This window comes from Sarcophilus harrisii, chromosome 4 (genome assembly GCF_902635505.1).
Source record: "Sarcophilus harrisii chromosome 4, mSarHar1.11, whole genome shotgun sequence".
NCBI classification, from domain to species: Eukaryota; Metazoa; Chordata; class Mammalia; order Dasyuromorphia; family Dasyuridae; genus Sarcophilus; species Sarcophilus harrisii.
Genome location: NC_045429.1, coordinates 330,570,033 through 330,591,731, shown reverse-complemented (window position 1 = coordinate 330,591,731; position 21,699 = coordinate 330,570,033). Strand labels below are relative to the sequence as shown.

The window sequence follows — 21,699 nt, the reverse complement described above, 5'->3', positions numbered from 1 at the left end:
AATCATCACCATTTAGAAGGATGAGAAAAATAGACACTATAAGATCAAGCCACTTGCTAAAAGTGGTCTCTGAATAGATGAAAACAGAATTTGAGGTCTAATTTCTAGTTCCCCATTTTTTCTTTTTGATAGAGCAGGATAGGAAAGACAGTTCAGGGATACCCCAATACCCAACTTGCCTTTTAAAATCAAGATTTAAGTCATCCGCTGAATGCTGATATAAACCCAGAGGCAAAATTAATGCTTCTTTCAATTCACCCTGAGTCTCTTCTGTGCAGGAGAGGGATATTTACTGTCATGTCTGGAAATTTATTCATTTGTTTTAAACTAGCCATTATGGTCTTGGGCAGTGAGGCAGCCAAGTTGATAAATTATGGATGTGCTTAGCAGCACATTAATCAGAAAAGATTATAGCATTATTTTGATAGCCAGGGGCAGAGTTAAATCCACCCCAAGGAGACTTCCCTCTTGACCCGTGCATAATAATAACAGTTCTTGTCCTTTGACATTAAATGACACTTACAAAGTCTGTTTCCAGTTACAACACTGAAACACTGATGACCACAGAATAGATTTGAAAAAATCAGTTACACCAAATTTCCACACAAAGAAAGGTAGAGGCCTTGTGGGACTGAGGACAAAGAGATTGAAGATTTGGTACAGGATTAGCAGTTTACATTAAACCAGATTGACAGCAACTCATAGTCATTAACACTTGATAGCATTTAAAGATTGGGTGAAATGAACTGGGAAAGTCACCACTGAATCCCACACAACCAAACATAGTCAAAACTGATATGAAGTTTTGCCACTTGGACTGGATTTTTATTCTGTAAATATTTAAAAGGCTACAACGCATTGGGGCTCTCAGATTTGGAGCATTTTACCACCATTATATCATTATATATGTTTATATAACAAATAAATTTTAAATGATATTTAACAAGTGAGTCTTTAGAGTAAACTTTTAATTTTAAAAAGCAATTTTTTTTTTTTGCAAATGATACTGTTGAGGGGTGAGGATACCCTAACAGCGATGGGGGTCCCCAGTGTTGCAGGTTTTGGGAAAGAATTCTCAGTCCCAGTCTGCAAGTGAGGTTTTTGGCAAAAAGGGTTTATTTTTACTAAGAAACTCTTTCTCTAAGTGGACCTCTTCCTGATAAGATTGGGATACAGAGTTTTTATTTTATTTAGCCTTCTATGACTTGGGGGTTAAGGAGCAATTAGGGGCTAATTTCCAAATCAATAAGGGAGGTGAGTGTTTCCCAGACCAAAGTGATTCCCAAATCAATTGGAGGTGGGAATTTCCCATGGGAACCAGGTAATCTTCCCAGATTCAGGGTTTTTCTGATCCAGTTCCACTCCCTCGCCCCTCAAAGATCAGGGGGACACAGTTCTATTACATCAGTACTTTTTTTCAAAAGGCAAAGATTTTTTTCCAATGCCTATAAAACTGACAATAGTGACTCGTTCAGAACTACAACTGTAAACCTACACAAATGACATTCCTTTCTTATAAATGGCTACATGAAAACGTCTCACCACTCACTTAAATTTAAAGTTGTAAGAGTTTCTTTTTTAAAATACATTCCTCTTTCTAAACAAAATCAGTTTTCATTAAAGAGCACAGAGTCTGCCACATTGAAAAATGTTTCTTGAGTTAACAGAAACTTACAAAGTTAAGCAGCAAAGTTAAATTTTGTTTGACATTTGTGTGTTTAAATGCAATCTAGAGAAATAAAAATGGGCAAAACCCCCTTATTTCAAATTTGACGTGAAAATCTTGGGCTAAGAAGAGCTATGTTATATTTAAAGCCAGAAGGAATGTTTTTTTTAAAAGTTTAAAAACCTCTGGAAATAGAATGATGGCCATTTCAACCTTAATCACAATACTGCAAAGTGGGTACTAAAACATCCTATTTCCCAGAAGGTGGAAAATATGTATCTTCATTGCTAATAGCCACTTGTTTTCAACATTAAAAAGTTCAATATTAAAAGAGACATTGGTCAACACAAGCAAAAATTTTTATTCAGGAACCAAATCATGTTCTTATCTTGGTTTCCTAAGGTTCAAAATGTATGAAAACTAACTGGGGGGATACCTATAAAAATATAATTGAAGTAAACAGATCTTTTGGGGATCCCAAATCCCCTTCTGGGGAGCTCCAGCTCCTGGGAAAAACATACCTTTCCCAGACAACACCCCATTAAGTGATCTCATTCAGTTGGAGATGACTCTGGGACCACTCCCAGCTCAAATTCCTAAAATAAGTGATTTCTTTTCAATTAGAGATCTAAGTCCTGGGCATTGACAACATTGAAGGAATCTCATTCAATTTTGAATTGAAGCCCTAAGCCTCAGAAGGCTAATAAAAGACAACTATGAAGCCCAAATCTTTGCAGAAATCTGAAACAAGAATTTGCTTTGCCAAGGAAGCTCTTTTCTTGGCAAGGCTGCCTGCCAGGACTTTTGCCCAGTGTGAAGATATTCTCTTCTCAGTGTTAACCTCTGTTATTTCCCTAACAGGACCTTTTTACCCAGTAAGAAGTCTGTCTTCCTAGCAAAGCTGGCTTCTCAAGTGTCAAATTCCTAATAAGGAGTTTTGCCCAATAAGAAAGCTTCCTTCTAAGTGAACAATAAATCCCTTTTGCCATACAGATTTTCAGGTTTGTGAATTCTTTCACATTAAACCCAGCTTGCAGACCAGAGGGGGTTCCCCACCCCAATTCTCACACCTCTTCACTCCATCAACCTTATCTTTTGCACCTCATCATAATGAATGGAATGACTACCACTGTTAAGTAAGAAACAATGAATACAAATTAATAAAAAGAAGCTTTGGAGCTGGGAGGGAACCTACTACAACTGATAATATAGAACCAGGAATAGAATATTCAAGACTACCACAATGGAAACAAAAGAACAAAAGCAACAAAAATATCAAAATCTATGAAATTATAATGACCAAGTTCCCTCCAAAAACAAGAGTTATGAGAAGGAACTGTCCCTGGCTTCTTCGCAGCAGTGATAGAACTATGGGTCTGAAACACAAAATGTAAAGTTATATTTTGTTAGTTTTGCTCAACTTTTTTTTCCTTTTTCCTCTTTTTTTAGTCTTCACTATGGGAAATGTAGATGTTATAAAAACAAGCAAAAAAATTTTAATTAAAAAATAAAAATTCAAATCAAATTATGTTCTTATTTTCCTCTTATTTTTCTAAAGTCAATTGCCATTAACTTTGTCTCTCCTCTCAAATGTAGTATCACCTGTTATTGCCTTCCATGGAATAAAACTTTATTGTATTAAGTGAAATTCAGCTAACAAGTGAAAAAACTGAGACTATGAGCTCTAATCAGAGCTTTATTACAGATTTCTGGTGTGATGCTAAGCAAACTAACTTCTCCAAGCACTAGTTTTCTCAATCATAAAACAAGATGAACTGAACTCTCAAGATTCTTGCAAAGAGTGACTCTTAGAATGCTGTGTGCTATAATTAAACGGACCAAATTAAATGAGGGAAAAGCTTACTCCTCAGAGTCACTGCACATCACCAAAAGTGGATTCTGTGCTAGCTAAATTTACATGCAAAGACAATACATGTGCCTTAAGATTTTATGACTTATCTAAACATTCATTAAAATAAAGCCACTACAAATATTCCAAAATGTACGAACAAAAGTGATCAATTTTCTCAAATCTTTCACTTTGAGATTTTTCTGGTGGATTCTAGAGATGTGACAAAGTCACCATAAAAGCAATTGCATCATATCATAATAAACCAGTAGTCTATAAACCAGAGACAAGAACAAAGCTGTAAATTAGGAATAAATATTCAGTGTGAATTTATATGAGTATATCTATCAAGAGCCACTAAATATAAATTAAATATGAATATGAATAAATATTACATATGTAAATAAAAATTCCATGTAAGATAGGAAGCAGCAATGATCAAGGAGTTGGAATTTAAATGCAAAGATATGTTCAAGATCATAAAAAAAAAGTATTACAAATTTGGATAAAAAGATTCAGAGTTAGAAGGGATCTTAAAGGTCATCTAGTCCATATCTTCTCATTGTACAGATGAAAAGAACTACAGATTTTTTTAAAAACACACACATTCATTCCCTTTCTCTTTCTCTCTCTCTCTCTCTCTCTCTCTCTCTGTAACAGTCTTGCAATGATGAATGTTATAAAGTCCATAGAGAGCTTTGGAACAGGAAACAAGCCTCACTGGGCACAAGTCCAAAAAGCAAAAAACAGAGCTCTGCACCTGTGGCCAAGTAAGAAGTGTGAGAGGAACATATGGCACACCTGGTTTGATGGGAAGAAACTGATGGCGTCAGCAGAATCCAGCAGACGCTTCCCAGCTCAACATCTTCCAACTCCCAAAGTGTAATCTCGCCTCCCTCCCAAGTTAGCAAGGCAAAGCTAAACTTAACCACAAGACTTCTCTTCCTGAGGGAATCTCATATGGAAAAGTGAGGGCAAAGAGGATTGGAGAAGAGCCATGGACTCAACAGCAGAAAAATAGGGAGCCACGTGAGGACCTAAGCAAACTACTTCCAAATCAAGACTGTCAACACAAGGCAGACTGAAACAGCTGGAATGGATTGAGGGGGAAAAATGGGAAGAAGCTGAACCTACAAATGGGGAGAGAAACTGTTGCTATTCCACTGCGAAATTCTGGAATGTTGCAATAAAGACTGTGGCATGTCTAAAAATGCCAATAAAAAAATTTGGAGGTGACACTTAAAAAGGATTGTTTCTCTTCCTTCAGAAAACAATGACTTCCATGACTTGCTTTTGTTTCTAAAAGAAATTAAGTTTTTTACCATTTCTAGTTGCTTTTGAAATAAAAAGCTCCAAGATAGGTAAAGACTTTTTAGCATAGTTTCTCTGGATTAGATTGCACAATCACACAAACTGAAAACCTGGGCATGGCTTGTTTTTAAAAATAGTGTCTAACCTCACATTAAACATTAAAACGGTTCACCCACTTCCTCCTTCTGGCTCATTGAGTGTGATCTGTGCACAACTGGACCTACTTGGAATTCAACTTTCAAAATCTTCGGACACTGAACAACTTCCACATTATCCACAGTTAGGCATCACCTTTTCTCACTGGACTGTTTCTATTTTGCCCCAACAATAAAAGAAAAATAGCCATCACACAAAACCCCATTTTATATAAGCAGTATGGTGTTAAAAAAACATTTCCTCCCCCAAAAAAGGTTTACACCGGACATCAAATATTCCATGGAGGCACAGGAAAAGCTGTGACATGGAAAACAAAATAGGTACTGACACATTGATCTCTGCTGCTCACATAGATCCCTAGGGACAAGAATTCTTCCCTGTTGACCAAATGAGAGCATTAACTCAATAATAACAATAAAAATAACTAATATTTACACAGCATTTATTCTCAAGACAGGTGTTATTATTCCCCATTTTACAGATGACAGAGGTTAAAGTGACCTGCTCAGGGTGATACAGTTAGAGTTAAATGCTGGATTTGAACTCAGGCTTTCTGACTCCTGAGTTAGCGCTCTATTATTCACTGTGTCACCAGCTGCCTCTAACTCAAAACTGGATCTTGTCGTTATCAGTTCTCAAATAGTTGGGAAACAGCATCTAGGCTGTCATCATCAAGGTGTTGGCACAAGATTGGCACTGCTCAGAAAGTGATTCTCAGACCATGTGATGAACAACAGCAAAATACCGAGTCCCTTCCTAACATTCTGCTAATGGATGACAGCTGGCATCTTTTAGGACAGATTAAGCAGTAGCTTAGAGCAGGGGTCCTCAAACTTTTTAAATAGGGGGCCAGTTCACTGTCCCTCAGACTGTTGGAGGGCCGGACTATAGTAAAAACAAAAACTTTGTTTTGTGGGCCTTTAAATAAAGAAACTTCATAGCCCTGGGTGAGGGGGATAATCATCCTCAGCTGCTGCATCTGGCCTGCGGGCCACAGTTTGAGGATCCCTGGCCCCAGAGCATCCCTTCTACTAATACTGTTTTTCACCTTCCCACCTAAAGATGTTCCTAAATAGAATAAACTATAAGTACTCAGATTCTGACTAGATCCTGGGGTATAAAAAAAGAAAGTAATTACTGCAACTGATCTGATGTATGTGTATATGTTGTATTGTGTTATGTATGGTCACAAACATGCATGTGTTTACACACCTACCCCGGTTATTGCTTTCACATGTCTAGCAGCAAATGAGGGTGTATTGTCAGCTCTACAAAAGAATGCCTAAAAAGGCTTCAATGGAAAAGTCCCAGGATCCTGAGGTATAGAATATGGTCCTTACTAAGAAAGCTCTGCTTTTAAATCTTGTAAGAACAGGATTTTAGATCCAGAACTTTGAAAATCAGGAAAGGCAGTCTTCAGTTGATGCTATAAATCAGAGTTTATGAGATCATAGGACTACAGTATAATTTAGAGATCATCTAATCCAATGTCCTCATTTTATAGATGGGCAAACAAAGGCCCAGAGAGGTGAAGTGACTTGCCAAGGTCACACAGGTTGTAACTAGCAGAAGGTGAAATCTGAACCCAGATCCTCTCATTCCAAATGTAATTTGTGCATGGCATTACCCTTTGAGGTTTCCCCCATTTTTTCCTCCCAAGTACAATACAAGTGGATTCCCCAGCATTCCAACCAACCCCACAGCACTCTCGGTGGACTTACCTCACAAAAGAGGGTGAGTTTATCATCAGGAAGGAGACCATTGGCCTCATCCAACAGAAAATCTCTACGGATGAACTTCTTGAATCCCCAGTCCTTGCCCTGTACAAATCGATAGGCTCTCTGGCTCTCTACAAAAAGATATCAATAAGGCGATTGAAGAAAACATTCTGAAGTCACATCTGCACAGCAGAGGGAGTCACCATGGGCCAAAGCAGTGAGACAAGCCAAGAGGAGGACACTTACCCATTGCCTTTGTTTCTTCCCCTTTGGCATTCAGGATGGAGAATTTAAACTTTGCCCTGACTTCACTCTTTGGACAGCTGACCAATAACAGGTATAGTGACAAGTAATCTTTGCTTTCTTCATCTAGCCCTTTTGGATTCACCCGCAAACACCTACCCAGGACAAAATAGGAATGAAGTTAAAAGTGGCTGTGTTCTCAAAATTTTATCTCAAGCAGTAACATGGAACATTCTCTTGAGGACCATAGCTCAGCTATTCATTTATTAATAAAATATAAAGGAGGAACTTTAGATTGATCTAATTATCACTTAGAATTTGAATTTTTCCTTTTCTTTTTTCTATAATCTTCTAAATCATCTTTTTTCTCCTCATTTTTCTAACTAACTATCCTAGTTTTGTTTTAGTTTAGTCAGCCTTTTTATATCCAAATCCTCAATCCTTGGAAGAGCTACTGGTTAATTGTTGGTATATAACCTCAGCTAGTGAAGAAGAGTCCTGGCTTTGGAGTCTTAAACAAAATGACCAAACCAAACCAAAAAGCTCTCAGTTGAGCTTTTAATGCAAAAATCACTAATTCTTCTATTTTACAATCTTCTCCCCAATGAGTATTTCAACCTTTTCCTCTCCTCTTAAAAAACTATATCTTCATTTCACCAGCAGCAGCACCAACACCACATTCTTAGAAGATGACAGCCTATTTTACTGAGAAGACTGAAACCAACTGACTTGCCTCCCTCAGGTTCCTTTCTCTATTCCCCAAACATTGTCAGCATCATCATCATTCTCTCTTTTGTTCTCTTTCTTCTCTCTGGCCACAAAGGGGATATATCCCTAATTCTTACCTAGGCTCCAAGCCTAACCCTGGGCCCCAGTTCTAATCCTTTCCACCTTGTTCCCATACTCATCTCCTCTCTCATGTGTCTCCAATTTTTCCCAAAGGTAGTTTTTCTCATTTGTCCAAATATATTCAGGTCTCTTTAATCTTTAAAAACACCACAACAAAACTTCTTCCCTTGACCCTTCCAAAATCCCCTTTCATTAGTAAACTTCTTTAAAAAGTTATCTATATCTGATACTTCTACTTTCTTCACAATCACTTTTCTTAATTCCCTGTAATTAGACTTCTGACACATCAATTCTAACAAAATTGTTATAAGATCATCAATGATGACCTAATCATTAAATGCAATGGCCTCTCCCCAGTCATTCTTAGCACTCTTTTCAGCTTCTAACACTAACAACCATCTCTCTTCTACTGGATATTTTCTTCTCCTATAACTTCAAAGAAGTGGCAATTCTTCTATTTTGCAAAACTATCTGTAAACTATTTCTTCCTCACAATGACTATATTAAGCTTTCCTTCTCTTTTCTTACAACCAACTGTATCCCCAGTGACTTTTCTGCTGTCACCTGCCTCTCCTCCCTAATTTCTCCTTTGCTGACATCTCTTACCTCTCATTACCGCCAAATATAGGTGTTTCTCTACCTCAATCTTACATACTTCTCATGGCTTAACTATCACTTCTATACAGATGATTCTGAATGCTCTTTCTCTCGCGTCTTAATTTCTTTTTTGAACTATAAAACATCTGTTGCATATGCAACTGCTCCATCTTACCTTGAATTCTGGTCCTCCTGAGCTAACCTCTTTGTTGTAGTGCCTGTTTATAAGCTGGAGGTCATCTTAGACTCTTCCCTCACTCCATACTTCTCAGATATAATTCGGTATAAGGTGCCATTCCACTCCTCTACAACATTCACATCTGTCCCCTACTCTTTTTTCCCCAACACCAACACTCTAGCATTACTACCCTCTTCATTCATCTTTCAGATCACTGCCAGGATCTTTCTTATGCAGAGAGTTGGCTATGTCAATCCTCACCTCAAAGTTCTTCAGTCACTTTTTTGGTTCAAGGCCACAATCTGGTACCATGCTCCATTTTCAGCCTTATCTCTCAATTGCCTTCCACAGGCTCAAGCCAAAACGAACAATTTTCCCTACTCTAAATATTCATTCTGCCTTCCTGCCTTTGCTAAAGCTGTTCCTTGTGCCTAAAATCCCATCCCTTCTCATTTTTCCCTGTGGAAATACCAATATTTAAAGTCCATATTTAATACTCTTTAATATCTCTTCCAGGAAGTCTTTCTTGATTCTCTCTAGCAAATCTGATCATTTTAGGTTCATGTCATCTTTTATGTAATATCATATGTTACAGGTATTTTTGGTTCATTGTTTTCTTGCTCTGCCCCGAGCCTTTCTCCCTACTTTGCACTGTGAAGACCTATGTTTTATCTAAACATTTGTCCCAAAGTCTGGCACAGTGCTCTGCACATATAGCAAGAGCTTAATAAAATCTTTAGGGTTTGGGTTTTTTGGTAGGTCTGGGCAAAGAATGGCAAAAATCCCATTTTTAAGGAACTTTATCAAGTGTATAATGATTTGACAGAAATTTACCAAATCTGACCATGAAGTATGGATTATTTAAAGTTTTGCTTTTTTTTTTTTTTTTTTTTTTTTTTAAAGAATTTTGTTAAGAAGGAGGGGTGGGGAACAGACAAAGACAAATTTATGACATTTCTTCTGGAGATGATTTTATAGATGTAGTTTCTAACTGTACTTACAAAGACAGCCAATGATACAAATCCGTAAATTAAAATGAAAGTTTATATGGAGAGTTATATACTTAAGGGGTTCTATCTAAAGTATAAATGTCACAAGTTGAATACACAGCACATAGATTCAGATGCTGCTCCTACCACATTCAATCTACAAACCATATGTATCATCTTCTAGGCCATACCAGAGTTATGGCACCTCTTCTTGGCCAGGAGCCTAACCCTATGCCTCTCTTCACAGAGAGTATATGCTACCAAAATCATCTGTACATACTTTGCCAAAACATGCATTTGAACAAAATGCCAAGGATCAAACATTTCTCTAAGCACTTGATATAGTCCCATGCACACAGTAGGTACCCAATAAAAATTTTTAAAAGATTGCTCTCTCCTATATTTGTATACTGAACAAGATGGAAACACTTCTAAGTTTCATTGTGCTGAATGAATGTGCTCCTTACCATTTTAGTTTATCATTGGCTCCCGATGAAAAAGTTGAACTTTTAATGACCTCACCCATTTCTTCTCGACAGAAGCTAAAGTTATTGATGGTCCACATGTAGGAAAATTTCACTACCTTGATCTACAGACAGAAAGTCAGAAAGCAACTCAGTGAAGAACAGTCAAGCACAAGAAGCAGAAAAAAAACTCAGTTCTTTCCTCTTTTCCGCCTGTTTAATGCCAATTTCGACTGGTGAACAAGGGAAGGTAAGTAGGGGGACAAGAGCAGACTCAACATGGAGAGAACAAATGGTCACTTTTACAAATTCTTTTAATAATACCTGAAAAACACTTATTTGAAAGTGGAAAAAAAAAAACATTCAGGCAAAAGAATGAAGTAAATGAAGTATCTATTAATGAAAGAGTCTTTGCCTTTTCTTCAAACAATTTGTGCTACTTATAATTTTGGAACCAAGTTTAGAACATTCACACAGGTTCTGCTAAATGCACAATGTTCTAGAAGACTGAAAAGACCAGGGCTGCAGGCATATTTTTACTGTTCTAGATTGCCATCTCCTGGCGTCCCTCTCTTTAAGGACTTAAAAGTGTTAACTTTTAACACTTAGGATAAGGAAAGAATTTCATACTTTTGACTTCCAAAAATCCTGTAAGATCAACATATAAAAAAAATTTAACTTACTTGTGTGTAGCACCAGCTCTCAGCTACAGGGCCACTCGACATTTCTGCCGGAGGAGGAGGACTCGGGACCCTTGACATCGCCAGTTTGAAGGTTAAACGCAATTTCCCAAGTTTAGAAGAAAAAAAACACCTTTCTATTTAGTCTTCACCCTGTCAATCCCAAAGAACAATAGGACTTTGGTTAAAACTCCAAGGAAACCAATTATTAACTGTCTTATTTGCCTGAGAGCTGTAAAATTATTTTTGAAATAAACTTTAGACCCTCTCCCACTAACCCTTAACATACATTACTATATATGCTAGATACAAAAGGAACATTAAACAGACTCATCCATCTAATTAATTTACACCAATTAAAAAAAGGTATCTTTTAAAAAGGTGAGAACAAATATTTTTACCATAACAAGTTAATGAGATACTAAATATTGATCCTCAAAAGTGCTAACTATTGTAGCAAGTATATGGATATTATATACCCATTTCCATCTGAGGTTAAATATCTAATGAGGCTAAATATCACTTCAGGGTTTCATTTTCTGTTTGATTTTTCTAAGCACTATAATAAAAAAACTGTTGGGAGAGTTTTGCTGGCCAAATGCCCCTGAAGTAAAAAGGTAAGTTTGTTAATATAGGCTTGGGCACTTTGGAGTGCTGGCTGCTAGTAATGAGAATTAGTGGCAGAGAAATAGAAAGCCAAGGAAAAGTAAACAAAAGAGAGAAGAATGGAAGAATGATCATCCTGAAGAAAATTTGTGCTTAGCTGAAATTCTCTTATAAGACCTTTCTCATAAGTGAATGAAGGAAAAACATTCAGTTGGTGATAGAAAAAGAGTTACATAAAATATCACATTATCACTAATATATGAAACTAAATGTTCTTATAAGATTCTAACTATTGTATAAAATATAAATGAAGTCAGAGGTTTTGTTTTGCCCCTTAAGCATTTACAAGCAGAACATTCCAAGAAATAGTGAGATCTGATTGTAACACATGGCTATCTATGCCAGTTATACTAGCCAAATACTGCCCCTGCTGGTTTTCATCAATCAACAGTGATTTAGGAAAAGAGCTCAACTGCCCCTCTATGATTACTATCTCATCTCTGATAATTTCTAGTTATATAAATTTAGTTAGTCAAATCACTGCCTGTCTGGGCTTTAGTTTCCTAATCCATAAAATGAAAGTGATATATCAAACAAATGATTTCTTAAGGTCCCTTCTAATTCTAAATTCTATGACTTGATAACCTTATGACCAAGAAGAGGAAGACAGACTTTAAAGTTCTGGTTGGTTTTCTGGAGGTCTTTGGGACCAGCCTTCATTTCAGCAGAGTATATATCACCACAAGAATACCCAGGTGTTAAAGTCCAAAAGTCTTTATTGTCTCCTTCACAGTCTGTCTCCTTTATTGGGACTCAGCTAGCTTTCTGGAGGGCCTTCAGACCCTCCAGATTTGGTCTCAGTGAAGAAGGACAGACCAGCTATCACGGTGTTGGGAAATTGAGTGAATGTCTCTCATCCAGTCCTAGGTGGTTTTTACAGACTCTATTATAATTACATCATCATAGGTGTGAATCTTGTTTAACAGGTGTCAATCTTGTAGAACTATAGTAAGTACTAAGTACATGTACTGAACTAGAGAACTATTAATCACCAAGCTAAACTAGATAACCATTGTCTTATCAATTCCACTGAGTTAATACCTTGTAAGAATCCTTGACTAAGTATATTTCTCCAGAATTCTGGCCCATTACAACAGACTGCATTTCTTGTGAAATGCATCACCATAATACAATTTATCTGCTAACTGAATTTAAATTCAACAGCTGCCTGCCTACTATGGTCCAGGCATTGAGCTAGGCCCTAAAAATACAAAACAAAACAAAGTCTCTCCCCCCTCAAGACCTTTAAATTTTGGTAGTTTTTTATTGCTGGGTTTTGTATTTTTTTTTTTGGGGGGGGGGGGGGCTGTTCAGAAATGAAAAATATATACGTGATTATCTGAGAAGGAGAAAAGTACTAACCAGGAAAGGCCTGCTCTAGATAGTGGTATTTTGTGATGACCACGCTAGCACCCAGGATACCTTAGAATCAGCCGGAGTCAGGATAAACAAAAGTCCTTAGTCTTTATTCTTGGTCTTTAGGGGTAGTGAAGGGGATTAGAAGCAGGATCTCCGCTACCTCCTTCTTCCTTGTCCACTGCCAAAGTGACCCTGGCTCGCCATACTCCACCTCCTACTCTCTCCTACAATTCTCTGTATACACTAATTATCGAGCCAGCACAGGATAGTGGGAAGGGCCATTCCCCAAGCACATGCCCATAGAGTATTGTCCAATTGGTATTTAGCCCTAAGTGCTTGAACGGACCTCAGTGTAACGACTCAAGAGTTTCAGCCCTCTACAATATTTAATCTAGGCTTTGAAGGTAACTATGAGAGCAGTAATAGCACAGTAAAAAAGGGGTCTACCCTGGGGACCACAGAGAAGTGGTGCAAACAGAAGATATGGGCTCAAATTTCACCTACAACAAAAACTTACAATTACCTTACATAAGTTACTTAACTGTTTTGGACCGCAGTTTCCTCTTCTGTAAATGAAGAGATGGCCACTAAAAGTTCTCTTCAACTCTAGGCTGATTATTCTAAAGTTTCTAAGAGTTGAAGCTGAGAAAGGAGTACATTCCAAGCATGAAGAGGATCTGCCTATGCAAAGGCTTTGAGACAGGAGATAGAATTCCAAATTTGGAGAATAGGAAATAAGCCTTGCTGGAAAGGAGGAGACATAGAAGGAGAATAATGTGAAATAAGCCTGAACAGACAGGGTATAACCAGAATGAGAAGTACTTTAAATGCCAAGTTGAAAAGTTTGATTTTATCCTAGAAGCAAAAGGGAAACATGGTTTTTAAGATTTTTAAGTAACACGGTTAGACCTATGCATGAAAATTATTTTAGCAGCTGTCCCATATCTTGAGCTAAGTTACTGGTCCAGCATGGGTCACCTTTGTCAGTAGGGAATTTCAAAATTTCACTTAAAAATAGCACTCATTTGGACAAAAAAAAAAAAAAAAAAAATCCATTAGATGTGAACAGAAAAGGGGAAGCTAGGTAATGCAATGAATATAGCACCAGCCTTGGAATCAGGAGGACCAAAGTTCAAATCTGATCATAGCTGATCACAGTGATCAAATCTGTCGCAATCTAGCTGTGTGATTCTCTGGTAAGTCTTATTTAACCCGAACTGCCTTCCCACCCCTCCCCCCACAAACAACAGCAACAATAACAAAAAGAACTTAAAAGAAATTACTTTGACATGGAAAATTAATATCTTAAAACTAATTTCCTGTTACAGTTATCAAATATGACAATATCAGTTTCAACTGTATATTTAAAAATCACTCATTTTATAGAATAGTGATTTAAATCAAAAGAATATGGTTTTAAGTCTACATGAAAAAGTTAATATAGAAATAAATATTTAAAAGAGAAACAAATCCATTTAAATACTCAGTAAAGGTATTACTATTCCTTGATCTTCAAGAATATACCCAAATCTTTCAAGCAAAAGAACTTTTAGATAAAATCCTGAAACAGTACTTCACAGAGGTAGTAGCCTGTATTGCTATCAGTTTGTTCATATATTAGATTAACAGAACAATGCAGGTCAAAACTGTGTCCATCCAGTTTTTTGGTCAGGATTTTTGTATATGAGTCCAAAGCTAATAACTAAATAAATCTTGAAACTAATGAAATAGCATATTCCTCAAACTCTTCTACTTAGATAGCTTAAATAATAGTCCTTAAAATTAAAGTGATAGAAGAAATTCTACTGTAGTCATGGAAGTTTCTTTGAATTTTTTTGATTCTTGTTGCCTGGTCCTCCTTTACTAACTCCACTTTTCTTTCTTTTTATGTCCAATTCAGCAACTGGTTGAACTAGACTCCCACATTGATGAGCTTTATCCACACTGCCTGCTGAGAGAGAAATTGACTAGGATAGCACAGATCTAATTAATTTCACTCATAGCAGGCACCATTGGTAAAGTGCTTCATCAGTGCAGAATCCTGGTGCTACATGAACTCTCTAGCACACCATGACAGTTGCCACAGATGCCCAGTGGAGAAACAATTTTAAAAGAAAAGAGATCTATTTGGGGGTCATCTTTTTAAGAACTTCTGTAGGAAATAGGCAGTAATAAAACATATTATTGGCTTCAAACAGATTTAAACAAGATTAAAGTTCTCTCTAGTAAAAGACAATTTTAAAAAGATATTTTAAATTTTAAGCAATGTATTAAAATGTTTTTCGAAGGCTACTTAACCTGGCAAAATTCTGGTAATCCCAAGCTCAACATTAAATAATTTCTCACAGCCAGGACCTCACTACTATCTCTCTTATTTCTGTTCCTAACTTGAAAATATTTAGGTTTTTTTCTCTATCAAGAAATATTGCTGTGTGCCTAAACATCCAATGTGAAGATATTTTCAAACAGCTAAAATAGCAATCCTGATATGACCCTCCAAAATACCTATAAAATGACATTACAAAAGCATGATCCTGTTATTCTTATGTTACATTAGGAATTTTTCCAAGTTAGATTGATACCAATATGAAAAAGGGATGCTATCAACATGAATTCTAATTCTAGTATTAGGCCAAAGAAGAATAGGTAAAAAGTTGTCTTGAACCATAGAATGTATTTTCAAACAAACATGAATAGTGTACTGAAATACCCATTTCTGTTCAAACTCATTAATTTTTCTCTTATCTTTATTTCAAATCCTGAGTACAGGTTTGGCTCCAACAATGCTGAATGTGCAAGACTCACAATGAAATGAAAACTATGACATAAATAAAGTCTTGCTAATATAGGCTTTTGAACAGGATATATTGCTAGGCCTTGATGCAAATTTGGCATCTAACCTCTTAAGTTGCCAGAGCCAAGGTGAATTATTAAAGTTCGAAGGAATGCTTCCTTAATGCTGAGGGGACTGAAAGGAAGGAGATAATTATTGAGAATTTGCTTCACTTTAAGACCCAGGAGCAATTCCTAGTGAAAATCAGGAAATGGTTTGAAATAAAACACTTCTGCTTAAGTATTACATAACCAGGATTCTTTCTGGGGCAACAGAGTGTTGTACCAGAGGGAATAAAATGCCAGTAGTTGGGCATAGCTGGGCTAGGTCTTTGGTGTTTCAGACAGATTTTGCAGTCATTTTTATCTTTCATTTTACTTCCTGAGTGACCTCCCTATCTTATCTTCAATTCAAAACGCTCATCCATAGAACCTAAAACTCTATTGACTGGTACAACCATATCAGATTTATGATTACTATGGGTAATCCTTATACCAGGGTCAGTCTTAAAACACCCAGATAAATGAAAAAAGTGTGAATTCAGTATACAAACTTTTAAGTTGCTAGGTTGAAACAAATTTCTGCAACTATGTGCTGTATTGGAAATTTTTTTTCCTTTAAAAAAGAAAAATCATCTTTTTTTTGGACTGGGTTTAAAATATAGTTCAGTTTTCAAGTAAGGAAAAATTCCAGTGTCATAACTATTTTAAAACTGAGAGACGCTTGCACTTTCCAAAACAGAAGATGCCAAAAAAAATTGTTGACTAAGAAAAATAAAAGACATGGAAGGAAGACATGGACAAACCATAATACTCGAGGATTACTATGACCTGCAGAGTTTTCTTTGTTCCTTTATTCATGTGTACTCAATAACATGTAGTCCACAGTGCAATAACTTCCTTCTTATTACCCCAAGGACAGATTACAGGTCACACTGACTTCCTTTGTTGCAAAGCTCATCTGACTTTTAAAGACAAACTTTTGGCAGTTCAATCTAGTCTAATGGATTCTTATTTACAGAAGGTACAGTGGTTTTATTATTCAGACAAATCTTAAAATTAAACTGAGGATAATCCTAAAGACTATTACGGAGGGATATAATAGGGCAATGGATAAAAGATTTAAAGCTAGTTATTTTTTGTGTTGATTCTGTTTTGTGAATGATGTATGTTCTAATTAAAGATGGCTGCTTCTTTATTACATTAAAATTTTATAAGTATACTTACAAATTAACCTAACAATCTTTACAATTAAAATATTTAAATGGTGGGACAGTTTGTGACCATCTTATAACAAAGACAATAATTATAACAAAGACAATAAAACAAGAAGGCTTGAATATAACATATTTGAAGTAGTATATTTCCTCAACAAGGTTTAAGTTATGGTATGTTCTTGCCTTATATGGCTATTAGAGGTAATATGAAATCTGGCCACATTTGTAATACTATGGAACCCTGAAAATTATCAACTCATCTAATTCCAACTGTAAATGATTTAATTTCTACTTTAGTCTGGTAAGATGAAAACAAAAGAAAAAATTAGAATAATCCAAATGTCATAAAAGAGGACAGGGAGAGGAATGTTATAAAAAAAATTTTTTTACAGACACATATGGGAAATTTCCTGCACACAACTGATTATACAGAAATACCATCAAAATTGCATAGTAGATAGATAAATAGATAAAGGCAGGCCACATCCTGTAACCAAAAATATGATTTACAATATATAAGAATAAAGACTCAGCCAATGACCTACTTATTTCAAGCTACAGTCAACTCAATAAAATTCCAGCATAATGTAAGAATTTGGGCAGCCCCCTGAGTTTATTGCATTGGGATTTGATCTGTAATTTCCATATCCATTGCCATTTAAAACTAATTCATGGAATGCACCTTCCACAATTCTTTATTTTGATAAAAAACATTATGGCAGAGAATCACTCTCTCCCTTCCCCTCTCTCTCTCTCTCTCTCTCTCTCTCTCTCTCTCTCTCTCTCACACACACACACACACACACTACCATTTTTCTCCCTCCCCCTCTCTTCCCCCCCCACCTATTAATCCACAAATCTAGATGTATTGCTGCATTTTTTCAAAGCCACATGAAGACAGTAATTTGTCAAACATAAGGAAAATTCCAAAACTTGCATATATATTAGTACCTATGAAGTTTTTCCAGCTTGAAGCTATTTCCTAGTAGGCCTGGATTTTGAAACTCAGAGAACAGTCTGAGTAAATCTTCTTCAGGTTACTTTTCACTTCCAATCCAAAAATAATTCAGAGTATTACAGAAGGAACTTGGGCAGCAAGGCTCTTCCTGATAAAACCAAACAGAGTATAACCAAGAAGATATATGAAGGAATCCCAAACCACGGAAGTCAGAGGGATTAGCAATAGAACACTCCACAGTGCTTCCTAAAGTCTCTATGTGAGCCAGTTGTTTATAGACAGTGCCCTTCTCTCTAGATTATAAATAACTGCAAATAGTCCTTGTCCCTAGAGGGACCTTAGCAGCCAGCTCAAAGGTTAAAATATGAAATAATTCTCACCTTAAGAAGAAAGCTTCTTTCCTATCACAAAACAAAAACAGCAAAACTTTGTCATTTAAAAAGAAATGATAATTTTTTTTGAGGCTCAGAATCATTCTTTCCCTTTTAGATTACCCAGCACAAACCAGCTATCAGTCTGAAAATACTGGCACAGTTCTTTGACCCCAAAAATATACACAGAGAGAATCTAACACTTGTTTTTTATTAAATATGAAGTTTTTCAACTAGAACAAAAGCAGAAAATTAGACCACCACAAAACTAGAGCTGGGAAGAATTCCTTCCAAGAACATCTAAATCAATCCTTCATTTTTATAGATGAAGAAACTAAAGCCAAGAGAATGTAAGTTTCATGAGAGCAGAAATTTTTATTTTCCATCTTTGTATTTCCAGTGTGCCTAGCATAGTGCCTGTTATATATTAGATGCTTAAACTCTTTTTATAAAGCAGAATGAAACCCATAAATTGTTTTAAGGTAGCATTTCCATTTATAGAGAATAATTCAATTACATTAGGGAGTTACTGGGTGAGGTACTGAATGATTGAAATGAATTGTTCAAGGTCTCAAAAGTAGTAAATAGAAAAAGATAATTCATTCAAACATCTCCCTTCTACAAAATTTATAAAGGCTCTGTGAAAATCGAAATAACGAGCAGATTCAAGATTTGGCTCTCAAAATCATGTAAACATGTCCAAAGTGCAAGAGATTAGAAGAACCGTTAAGAGCCATTTCAAAGCAACAGATACACAGAGGTTGCATAATCTCTTGGAGTCTCTGGGCTCTAAAGGAGCCAAATTCAACAGTTTTTCTGGTTTGGTACAAACCTTGATCAAATTATGTTTAAATACTACATCTCACTAATACAATTTGACTGCATATTGGACAATGTCCCTATGATTTCATCTCAAAAGAGACATTGGGTTTCAGCTGAGTTTCTACTATAGAAATCTCAATGATTTCATTTACCTAAAATTTGCTATTTGCAATTTGTATGTCCTCTCCCCAGGACCACATGGATAATACTACCTACATATACATTAAAAGATAGAAATTAGCATCACTTAAAAGAATTTATTTTTGCTTAAGACCCTAAACTTTCTTCAATTTCATTTAAAAAGAAACATCAGTTTTCTGTGTGCATTTAATCAGCTTCTCTATGTACTAAAGTATAGAGTTTCTTTCTTTAAACCATAGAAATGTGGCAGCTATATTCATAAAATACAAATTCCCTATACCTAGAAAACCAGCAAAAATGAAGTTCCTTTTTCTTTTGAAGTATCTTTCTTTTACTATGAAAGTTTTTCCCCCCAAAGCTATGGGAAGTGTTAACATTTGGGTTCTAATGCTAAATGGCTCAAAGGGGGCACACACTACAACATTCATTACAAAATTCAACACAGAAACTGGAGAAAGTAAAGACATGCTATCAGTATTAATTGAATTTCTAGGCTTCTATTGGCTAGTAAAACCTTTTTCATCCAATGAAATTGTGAAAATCTGCATAAGGCTTTTAGGCAAAAAAGAGGTTCCTCTTTTCATCATAAGCAAATTATCAAGATGCCAAGAACTATACAGGACACTATTACAGAGTGCTGATGCTCTAAGTCAAACACACAAATAAGGCAATCTACTTAGTCAAACTCTTTTTATAGAGCAGAATGAAACCCATGAATTGTTTTAAGGTAGCATTTCCATTTATAGAGAACAATTCCAGTTACACTAACCAGGGAGTTACTGGGTGAGGAAAATAGTTTTACTTAGAAATCAGAGTTCTCCAATAACATGTCTTGTCATCAAATGAAAATTTAAACAAAAACATTGATTTCTCCTTTACATAAAGTACAAAATCTTTTTGTCTCTTTTGTCCACCCCCCTCCTACCTGAATACTAAAAAAATAAGACCAAGAGTAGGACAAAAAAAAAATATTTAAAATACATGATCTATGTTAACAAAACATTTCCTTGTGCACTATTTATAATGTTTTGGGAAATTTGCATATATTACTTCAGTTAGGTACTATAAATGGAGTTATATTTTACATAAAATTCGGGACCTTAGAGATCTAATCAAGTTACATTATTTTGCTGATGAAGAAACAGAGAGGAATGGGATCAAGTTGAGGATGGAAAGTAACTGAAGTTACTGCTGAAGTTCACAAAGGTAGTAAGCAAAAGATCCTACTTGGTCTGAGTTAAAATTCAATATTCTTTCCATTATGCCACTTTTTGCAACCATTAACAATGTCTATACATTTCACTTTTTTGCCCTTATATTTACATGAATTTTGAAATTTGATGAAAAATCTACTTATTCTCGAATGTAATTACAACTTGTTCAGTTAGAAAAAGAAATGAGTAAAACACTTAATTGAAGTCCTAACTGCTCTGGCAAAGAGGAGAGGAAATTTTCACATACATTAGCTCAAATTACTACAACTGTTCTTAAATGAGTTAGTCGGTCTTAGTATTGTTTTTCGGTTTTCAGAACTGTGTGGCCTAGGAAAATAAGTTTACATCTAAAAGCTAGGTTGTGAGCACAGCAAAAAAAAAGGTTTGCCCAATTTCAATCCATCTGCAAAAAAGGAATAAAATGATCATCTTTATCACCTACCTCACAAAGTATATAACAAAAAATCACAATGTATTTTGCATTTCTCTTGCAAAGAGATACATTAGGAAAATTGCACCCAATTAACATATTCTAAGGAAAGCCACTTTTCCTATGACTGCTAAGAAACAGCTGATGAGGAAAATCTTTATGTGATCATTAATACCATTATGAATGAATTAGTGATGATTAATATAAAGCAAGAAGGAAGAATTTCTGTTGAAACACAGGTCACATAGTTTGATTAAGCAATAACATTAGTTCTAGTTATTATCAAATTAAACAAAGCAAGATTAACGAAAATAAGTAGAACAAGAGCAGTTTTGAAACACCTTGAAACACCTTTAGCAATGGTTCATAGCCTGGTTTGAAATTCAAGTACTTGATATAATTAAGAGCCAACTACAAATCTTTCTTTAAAATTAGGTGCTTATAATTGCAAAAGAGTACACATCCTTTAACCTACACTGGCACAAATGAGCTTCTTCAATCTACTAGACTTTGTAAGTTTAGAGTTACACTTAGCAATCAAGTTTGCCAAGTTACTGGAGTCAAAATAGGTCAATCTTGAAGCTAAGTAAAATTTAGACACTAAAATTAATCTATAAAAATCTTATCCTGCTTAAACAGAGTACATAAACTGCTATAATATCATAAAATAGATAACTATCTGGCTTGGAGAAAAAATACTTTAAAAAAGCTAGAGTAGATGAAATGTAAGATGAAAGCGGATTTTTTCTCATACCACTTGTTTTAATCTTTAAGTGAAGAGTTTTGCTTTTTCAGCTTATTTGTTAGCTTTAGATTGTTAATGTGTCAGGGTCATCTGACAGTTTTTCCTCTTACTTAAAATACACAATGTTTAATGTCTACCAGTATAATATCTACAGGAATCTGATTTCTTTTGGAGAAGTGATGACTAAATATTCAGTAGTAAATATCTACATATCTATTTGACAGGAATGAAAAGTATTTCCTTT

The 21,699-nt window shown here is 35.6% G+C and overlaps 1 protein-coding gene across 4 annotated transcripts in view; it reads right to left on the bottom strand.

The window, feature by feature from the left end:
* SPOP (speckle type BTB/POZ protein) overlaps nt 1-21,699 on the bottom strand; it is a 74,551-nt gene that overhangs the window by 12,451 nt on the left and 40,401 nt on the right. For 2 of the 4 annotated variants that reach the window (XM_003768366.4, XM_023502446.2), the window contains exons 3-6: nt 10,704-10,853; nt 10,024-10,145; nt 6,947-7,098; nt 6,704-6,831 (exon numbers count right to left, since the gene is read on the bottom strand). In XM_003768366.4, coding sequence (XP_003768414.1) covers nt 6,704-6,831; nt 6,947-7,098; nt 10,024-10,145; nt 10,704-10,781 — 480 coding nt within the window. In that variant the 5' untranslated portion in view covers nt 10,782-10,853. Of the gene's footprint in view, nt 1-6,703; nt 6,832-6,946; nt 7,099-10,023; nt 10,146-10,703; nt 10,854-13,267; nt 13,729-17,725; nt 18,101-21,699 lie in introns of those variants that run through there. The other 2 variants (XM_023502447.2, XM_031966077.1) reach the window with 2 other exon arrangements.